General features: G+C 39.3%; 1 protein-coding gene across 1 annotated transcript; it reads left to right on the top strand.

Annotated features, from left to right (window-relative positions):
• The first annotated feature begins 873 nt into the window (after positions 1 to 873).
• LOC109185555 lies at positions 874 to 1,635 on the top strand. Its single transcript, XM_019335492.1, has one exon. It carries the CDS (start codon positions 874 to 876, stop codon positions 1,633 to 1,635), a length of 762 nt encoding a protein of 253 aa, XP_019191037.1.
• Positions 1,636 to 9,763: the final 8,128 nt, after the last annotated feature.

The following is a 9,763-nucleotide window of genomic DNA, read 5'->3' as shown; positions in this document are numbered from 1 at the left end:
AAATTAAAATAAGTAAAAATTATTATCAAAGTTAATTAATATAAAATAAAAATGATTATTTTCAATATAATCAAAATGAATATTTTCAATTTGTAATAAAATTAGTAGTACAGTTAAGTATTATTGCATACTCATTTTAAAAAAAAGTATTATTTATATATATATAATTATAATTCAGAATAAAAATTATGTCATAACAATTTTCATATTAAAATAAATTAAGTCTTCTTAACGCGATATTAATGAGTACATGAAATTTAACTTATTTATTTGTTAAAAGTGACATGATTATAATATATTTATTGATGTTGTTGAAGAGTAATTAGAAAGTCATCAATGAAGTTCTTTGTGTATATGATTAGGAGCTCAATTGAAAACTCTCATTGATATTTTAAAATATTAATTCTTTTTCTTATAAAATTGATTAAATAATGAAATTTTTGCATTCAAACTCTTAAAGTACAAAGAAATTTTTGTCTCATACATAGTAGATCAACTTATAATCTGCTTGATGGAACGGGCCACTGGGATAGGGACATCATTCGGGATGTCTTTAACGAGGTGGATGTAGGAAGGATTCTGGCAACACCAGTGAATATTCATTTCCGGGACAGTTGGAGATGGATCGGCGATATCCGGGGATGCTACACTGTAAAACATGGCTACCGGCTGCTTAGAGGAGAGGAGGTCACGCATGGTGAGACAGGTGTTTTTACTGCATGGAGAGCGTTATGGGCGATGCGAGTCCCACCGAAAGTTAAAAACTTTTTGTGGCGGTGCGCTCGCAATGTACTACCGGTTCGTGATAATTTGCGGTCCAAGAGGGTATGGATAGGTGGGGGTTGCCCAATGTGCGGTCATGTGTCCGAAACGATGGAACATCTCTTTTGTGACTGCGCTTTTGCAGAAGGGGTGTGGGGTGACGGGAACATCCGTCAAGGGAAAGACATCGTCAGTTTTTTGAATTATTCGCTGGGCAGTGGAGATGAGGAGGTACTGGCGCGTCTTGTTGCTGTCTTTTGGACAATTTGGCTGTGGCGAAATGATGCTGTGTGGAATAACAAAGTCTTGGATGTGGTGAGCGCTCGTGATCAAATGCATCGGTTTTGTCTTGGCTGGAAAGAGGCCTACGGCACCATGAAGCATCCGGCTCACCAGGCTGTTATGTGGAAGCCACCTCCGCGGCATACGCTCAAGTGTAACGTAGATGCGGCATCATCCACCGAAGGAGCCAGTTTTGGCGCTGTGGTGCGGAACCACGCCGGTGATTTTGTGGCGGCGAGAAGCGGGCGTATTGAGGGGACCGTGGACCCATACATGGCTGAAGCGATCGGTGTCAGAGAAACGTTGTCGTGGCTTAAAGAGCAACATCACATGAGTATAATTGTTGAGTCTGACTGTTTAAGTTTTTGTAATGCTTTTAATTCTAGTTCTTTTGATTTGTCCTATGTTGGTTTGATAGTTAAGCAATGTTTGTCGATTCCTAGGGACATTGGGAATGTTAGTATTACCCATGTCAGGAGGTCAGCGAACTGCGTGGCTCATGAGTTAGCTCGGGCAACCGGTTCTACAGCTGTCTCGGGGGTGTGGATCGATATCCCGCCGGCTTGTATTGCCCGTTTTTTCACTCAGTAATGAAGTTCTTTCTGCTTTGCTTCACAAAAATGAATATTTTCAATTTGTAATCAAATTAGTAGTACAGTTAAGTATTATTGCATACTCATTTTAAAAAAAAAAAAAGTATTATTTATATATATATATATATATATATATATATATATATATATATATATATATATATATATATATATATATATAATTATAATTCAGAATAAAAATTATGTCATAACAATTTTTATATTAAAATAAATTAAGTCTTCTTAACGCGATATTAATGAGTACATAAAATTTAACTTGTTTATTTGTTAAAAGTGACATGATTATAATATATTTATTGATGTTGTTGAAGAGTAATTAGAAAGTCATCAATGAAGTTCTTTGTGTATATGATTAGGAGCTCAATTGAAAACTCTCATTGATATTTTAAAATATTAATTCTTTTTCTTATAAAATTAATTAAATAATGAAATTTTTGCATTTAAACTCTTAAAGTACAAAGAAATTTTTGTCTCATACATAGTAGATCAACTTATAATAAATGTACATTTTAATTAAAGAAATATAGATTTTGTGTAAAAAACAATTAAAATTTATGTTATAACAAATAAGGTTTGATTTCATAAAGGGAAGATAATGTATTCTTAGAAAATTATAATATCACATTCATATTCTTTTAGGATAAAAATTCAAAAACATAATAGCTTTCACTTTTTTTTTATTTTAGTTGAAAGAAACAAATCAAATCAAGTAAATATTATTATATTTTAATTCATACAACAAAGAATAAATAGTTGCAAATAGAATAAAAACATAAAATAAAAAACAAAAAACAAAAAACAAAAATAAAATTAAAATGACAAGAGTTTCACTTTGTGTACACAACTACACACTAATTTTTTTGAAGGTCAATCTTGCGATTGTATTAATGAATCAAAGTCGAAATAGTGTCAGGTGGGATAGCATCCCAGTACATAACTTGATCCTGTGTAAATGCTAACGTAGCTAAAGTATGCGCATGTAAATTAACCTGTCTAGAGATGTAATCCAAAGTAATACGATTAAATAAAGACATAAACGTTCTGCACTGGTCAATTGTGACCCCAACGTACGAATGGATCGGCGTGTGATGGCGTCGAATAATCGTAGCCAATTCCATGCAATCCGTGAGTAAACTTACTGATGTGTTGCTTCGTTCAAGTAGCCAGGATAGTGCTTCCTTGTATGCCTGGGCCTCCGCCATAAGTGGTGAAAAACAAACCGGTAACTTGCCATTCCTTGCTGCCACAAAAGAGCCATCTGGCGCTATTATTATCATGCCGTACGTAGCCTCGCCCGTGTCGTGCCTGAAACCCGCGTCTACATAACACCGTAGACTGCCCTCCCCTGAACCGTTTAAGTGCTCCGATGCTGCTGCCAGCTCGGTTCGGCGGACATGGGCAGCGCCGTATGCCTGTAGTGCTACAGTGGCTGCTCTGGCTAATTGGGCAGGCCGCATCATTGATCCCTTCCAGACAGCTGAATTCCGAGTTCTCCAAATATAATATAATATTGCTACCATTAACCGGGTCTGCTCCTCCGTTAAGACCGACATAGCCCCTTTTAGCCATGTTGTAAAAGAGTCTGCAATAATATTAATAACAGGAAATTGTGTTATATTCCAAACAAGTCTAGAATATTCACAGAGTACTAAAGCATGTAACACATCTTCATGATCTAAACCACACATTGGGTATGTTGGTTCCACCTCCACCCTTTTAAATATCAAGTTTAGGGTTGTTGGCAAAATGTCACATATGGCTCTCCACAAGAAAGTTTTCCACTTGGGGGGGACTTTTATTTTCCACATTGCAATCCATTTATCAAAATCCGCTGGATTATTCTCATAATCACCCACAATATGCCTATAGGCATTCTTTACTGTATATATCCCATTGGGGTCACTCATCCAATACCATGAGTCCTCATACTCAGGACTCACAGGGATCATATTTATTCGCTCCACATCTTCAGGAATAAATAAGTCAGACAAAATATGTGGATCCCATGTATGAGTCTGTAAATCAATTAATCCTGCAACTCGCGCTTCTCTCAATTGTTGTGGCATTTCTGTTTGAATCAATGGGCTAGGATTATCTCGTAACCACGGATGTCCCCATATTAAAGTTGTCTGCCCATTCCCAATTCTCCTTCGCACCCCTGAGACTACCATTGCATGAGCTGCCATTATACTTCTCCAACCGTAACTTGGGCAATTACCAATAGTTGCATCTGTAAAACTGGTTGTGGGATAATACATTGCCTTATAAACTTTAGCCACAAGTGATTCTGGGTCCGTTAAAAAACGCCATGCCTGTTTACCCAGCATAGCTAGATTAAAAGCCCTTAGTTCTTTAAAACCCATACCACCATACTTCTTTGGTATGCACAACTTGTCCCATGCCTTCCAATGTATTCCCCTTTCTCTTCCATTCCCCCACCAATATTTATTCATAGTTCGCTCAATTGACTAACAAACTGTCTCAGGTAACAGGAAAACACTCATCGAATAGGTAGGCATAGATTGCGCTACACTTTTCAATAACACTTCATTACCAGCCTGAGAAAGTAACTTTTTACTCCACGAGCCAATTCGTTGCCTGATCTTTTCCTCCACATACGAAAAAACAGCTCTCTTATTTCTCCCTACAAAGGAAGGTAGGCCCAAATATTTTCCAAAATTGGGTGCTTGCACCACCCCCAGACAATCCGCTATCTGCACCCTGTCAGCCTCCTGGGTATTTCTGCTAAAACATATATTAGATTTATTATAATTCACCACCTGGCCTGACAATTTCTCATACCTTTCAAGGCACTGCCTTATAACTCCTGTCTCCTGGATATTTGCTTTAAAAAATAGGAGACTATCATCCGCAAAAAATAGGTGCGATACAGGTGGCGCCCCCCTTGCAACTCTGCACCCATGTATTGAGCCTGCCAACTGTTCATACTGTAATATCATCGAGAGAGCCTCTGCACAAATAATAAATAAATACGGGGAGAGAGGGTCTCCCTGCCTGAGTCCCCTGGTTGGTTTTACATGCCCCCTGCTATACCATTGACCATTACAGTATAATTAACAGTCGTTACACACAGCATAATGAGCTTTATCCACTTCTCACTAAAACCCATAACAGTCAGCATCTTTTCAAGAAAATTCCACTCCATTCTGTCATAGGCTTTTGACATATCTAACTTCAAAGCACTCCACCCCACTCTACCACACTGCTTTCTATTCAGATAATGCCCCACCTCTGCTGCTACTAGAATGTTGTCAGTGATTAGCCTTCCCGGGATAAAAGCACTCTGGGATTCTGATATTAATCCTCCCATTAGTGTTTTCATCCTATTTGCTATCATCTTGGCCATAACTCTGTAAATGACATTACTTAACGCAATCGGCCTTAAATCTGCAACTGTCTCAGGCATCTCTTTCTTCGGTATCAAAACAATGTTAGTATCATTTAATCCCTCGGGGAATACACAGGAATTCAAAGCATTCGTTATAAAGCCAGATACATCTCCTCCCACTATCTCCCAAAACTGCTGGTAAAAACCCGGGTTTAAACCATCCGGACCCGGTGCCTTATCCGGATACATTGCAAAGAGAGCCTCTTTAACCTCATTATTTTCAAAAGGGCGGTCAAGCATCACATTCTGTTCTAACGTTACTCGTGGGGCTAGGACCCCAAAAAGTGGATCATCACAACTCAATCCACTAGAGGCAAAAATATTATCAAAGTAATTTTGTATAGCTGCATGCATATCATCCCCCTCCACCCAATTACCAGCATTACATTTAATACTAGAAATAAAATTCTTTTTCCTACGTGCAGAGACATACCTGTGATAAAATTTTGTATTGGCATCAGCCCCGCGTAGCCAGTGCTGCTTAGCTCGCTGCCTCCAGAACACATCCTCCTCTACACACTAATTTAATTGTTATAATAATAATTAGTTTTACACGCGCATTGTGCGACTGATTTAATACCCAATGTTTGTATTTAAATAACTAATTCAAAATATATTAATGAAAGATTATATAGGAGAAGTTCATTATAGTTGGGATTAAAATTAATGTTCAGTTTGCACTTTTCTAAAAACAATTATCTAAATACTTCTTGTAGTTGGTATGGTATTAGATAGTAAATATTACTTTTGGTTGGAATTACTCGAAGTTTTGTTAATTCACTTTTGGATAGGTTTCCCATTGTCTTCGTCTTCATTGCTTGTCCGCTTCTTTTTTGTTGGTAGTGTCTCATGTGCAATTGGGTTACTGGTGCTAGTTTGCAAAAAAAAAAAAAAAAAAAACATATTTGGTCTAATTAGTTTTGTTACATTAAAGAAATAGATGCATAGAATATCTAAGTTGATTCCCTTATACTAATATTTATAAAATTGGCATTGTCAGCTTTTAGCCATTGATCATCTTAGATGGATGGATCAAACTAGTCCAGACTTATCACGAGAAGCCTAGTTCACATTTTATCATGATCTCTCTCTCTCTCTCACACACACACACACACATATATATATATATAGTGGTTCCGAAGAGTCTTTCAAGTGAAACATGGGGTGTTATTTGAGTCGTTGATCAAATCTAGATCAACGGTTCAGATCAATGATTTTTTTGTTAAAAAAAATGCTTCTTGGGAATTGGATGCATTCTACTCATACCATTGTTGAACTGATGCACCTTAACACACCTTAACGCATCTTAAGTGTTAAAATGACACACCTTAAATGTTAAAATGGCGCACCTTCAGTGTTAAAATGACGCACCTTAAGTGTAGAACTTATGCACCTTAAGTGTTAAAATGATGCACCTTAACCTTTCAACAATACACAAAAATTACTGTAATGCTTCCGCATTTTTTTTTAATTTGTGTTTATTTTGAGCGGTTTATTTTGGCAAGATCAATGGCTATGATTAATCCGTATGTTTTACCTGGAGACTTCCTTCGCATTTTATCTCTAGTATATATATATATATATATATATATATATATATATATATATATATATATATATATATATATATATAGAGAGAGGTAAAATCACTTTGGTGCATGTAAATGTGTTATATGTGCAAGTAGTTGATGCACCTTTGCAAGTAAAAAGTGCAGGTAAAATCACTTACAAGTGCATCTACTTTCACCTACAAGTGCATGTAATTTTGCCTTGTTAACATTCATTGATCTGAGTTCGTTCTGTTTGGCATCGCTTTTGTTCTTGCGGGGAGTTCAGCAGGTACTTAGTACCCGTGAAAACCATCCGCAAACATTCATACACCTAAGTGCAACTACTTATAACTATAGGTGCACCTAGTTATAACGTCATGTGTACTTAGTATTGATGCTCAGTGTAAATATTACTTGCACCTATAATACATTTTACATTCACTTGTAATACATTTTACTTGCACTTAGGTGCACTATATGAAACTGCTACTTGCACGTGTAATACATTTTACTTGCACTTCGATGTTCAATTATTTATGAAAATGTCACCGCATTTCTTTTTAAATCAGTGTTTCTCATCCATTAAATCTGGACACGTGGACGGATGGCATGCATTCTCATTTCTTTCCTGGGCAAGCCATTCGCACCTGAATGCTCTTAAGTGTTTCCCGTGCGCTTGTGCGGTTTTAACGTGCGTCAGTTTTGTATTTCAGGTGCGTGAGTCTTGTGCTTAAGGTGCGTGAGTTTTGTGCTTAAAGTGCGTGGGGTTGTGCTTAATGTGAGCTGCTGTTGAAACTTAAGTGCGTGAGTTTTGTACTTAAGTGCGTGAGTTTTGAGCTTACTGTGCGTGAGTTTTGTTCTTAACATGTGTGAGTTTTGTGCTTAACGTGCGTGGATTTGTGCTTATTAGGACTATATTATTCGTATTAGACTGGAACTCTACTTTGTGTCTTTATATTCGTATTCTATACTCTCAGTTATTATTATCGAATACAACACTTTTACATACACTCTCATCTGGTATCAGTTTCCAGGTTTTCTCCCATGGAAGGTCTCGGTCTTCATGATGATGGCTCTGTTCGATCTTCTGAACGGACCGTTACCGAGACTTCTCATGTGCCCACCCGGAACAACTTCTCATCGGCTCATCACTTTGTCTCTCTGAAACTCACCTCCCGTAACTATATGTTTTGGCGCACATAGATGATACCGTTCTTAGAGGGTCAAGGTCTTCTCGGCTTCATCGATGGCAGTGTGCCGTATCCGGTCGCATCGCCAGCTGCCGCTGCCGACGCCGTCGCCTCGACTGCCGATAGCTTGGCACGGCAGACGGCTTGGAGGAGGCAAGACAAAGCTATATTATCGCTTTTAATTCCGTCTCTCTCGGAGGAGACGATGCGGTTTGCCGTTGGTCGTTCCACTTCGCGACAACTCTGGCTCACCATCGAACAATCCCTCACTTCTTCTTCGAGATCTCGGGCGTTGCGATTACTCGGTGAGTTGTAGGCTTTACGTCAAGGTGACTCTTCTATAGCGGACTACATCAGTCGTGCCCAGTTGTTGGTTGATGATTTGGCTCTTGCGGTCGCGACGTTACGTTAGACGATCAGAATTTATACGTATTTCGTGGCTTGCGGTCTGAATTTCGTCCACTTGTGGCGACCTTGGCTCGGGGTGCTCCGGTTCCGCTTGCCAAAGTGGCGGATTTCTTGGTGTCACAGGAATGGATCTGTGCTGACGATGGAGTCGGCGGTATAACGACGGTCGCGATAACCGCGGGTAGAGGCGGTGCAGCTGCTGGTCATGGCGGCGTGACGCAGCAGCGAGGTCGAGGCTCGGGCGGTCACAGACGCGACCGTGGTCGAGGTCGCGGCTCGAACTCGGGTCCGCGGTGCCAGATTTGCAACAAGCAGGGTCACAGTGCTCTTTCGTGTTGACATCGTTTCTCGACCCCTCCCCCCCCCCCCCCCCCCCCGCCTCCTCAGGCGAATGTGGCCGTCTCTAGTGATAATGGTGATTCCAGCAGTCCTCATGAGTAGTTTCCTGACACTGGTGCTACGAATCATGCTACGCCTAATTCGTTCTTGATAACTTCTGCGACAAATTATGATGGCCCGGAGACTCTACGAGTCGGCAGTGGTACAAGTTTGCCCATTGTTAATGTTGGTTCCACTTCGTTAGCTATTGATTCTAGGTCGTTTAAATTACATTATGTTTTACATATCCCTGGTTTCTCTTCTTCTCTATTATCTGTCCAGCATTTTGCGAAGGATAATAATGTTTCCTTTGAGTTTCACCCCGTTTGTTTCGATGTGAAGGACATTTTGACCAAGAAGGTTCTTTTTAAGGGACATGCGTCTGGAGGTCTCTACACATGGCATGCGTCTTCTTCAGCTCATGCTGCGTTTGTTGCTGCGCTATCCTCTTACGTTTGGCACATGTGGTTAGGGTATCCTCATTCTATAGTCTTATGTAAAATTCTAGCGTCTTCGTCTGTTAGCAAATTTAATTATAGTGATCTTCCCAATATATGTTCGTCTTGTCAATTGGAAAAATCTTCTCGTTTTTCTTTGTCTCGTGTTGAGACTACTAGTACGCATCCTTTGAAATTAATATATTCAGATATTTGGGGCCCTGCGCCATTACTTTCTGCAAATGACTTTAAATATTTTGTGTTGTTTGTGGATGATTACACTCGTTATATGTGGTATCTTCCAATGCGTGCTAAGTCTGAATTATATGCCATATTTGATAAGTTTCGGTCACTTGTTGAACGTTCTTTTTCTCGGAAGATTATTTCGTTTCAGTCTGATTTAGGGTGAAAGTATAAAAATCTTGGCGTCACTCTTGCTTCGTTGGGTATTCGTCACAGACAATCTTATGCGTATACTCACGAGCAGAATGGTCGAGTAGAACGTAGGCATCGCCATGTTGTTGAGACATGACTGTCTTTAATGGCTCAAGCGTCTGTCCCATCTCGTTTTTGGGATTACGCGTTTGAAACCGCTGTCTATTTGATAAATAAGATGCCTACTCGTGTCTTGTCTGATGAGTCTCCTCACTTCGTTTGCATAGGTCTCCCCCATCCTATTCTTGATTGCGAGTGTTTGGGTGCTTATGATTTCCTGTCTTGCGTCCATAAAATC

This window comes from Ipomoea nil, unplaced genomic scaffold (genome assembly GCF_001879475.1).
Source record: "Ipomoea nil cultivar Tokyo-kokei standard unplaced genomic scaffold, Asagao_1.1 scaffold1334, whole genome shotgun sequence".
Lineage (NCBI taxonomy): Eukaryota > Viridiplantae > Streptophyta > Magnoliopsida > Solanales > Convolvulaceae > Ipomoea > Ipomoea nil.
This window is presented reverse-complemented; position numbering and strand designations above follow the sequence as displayed.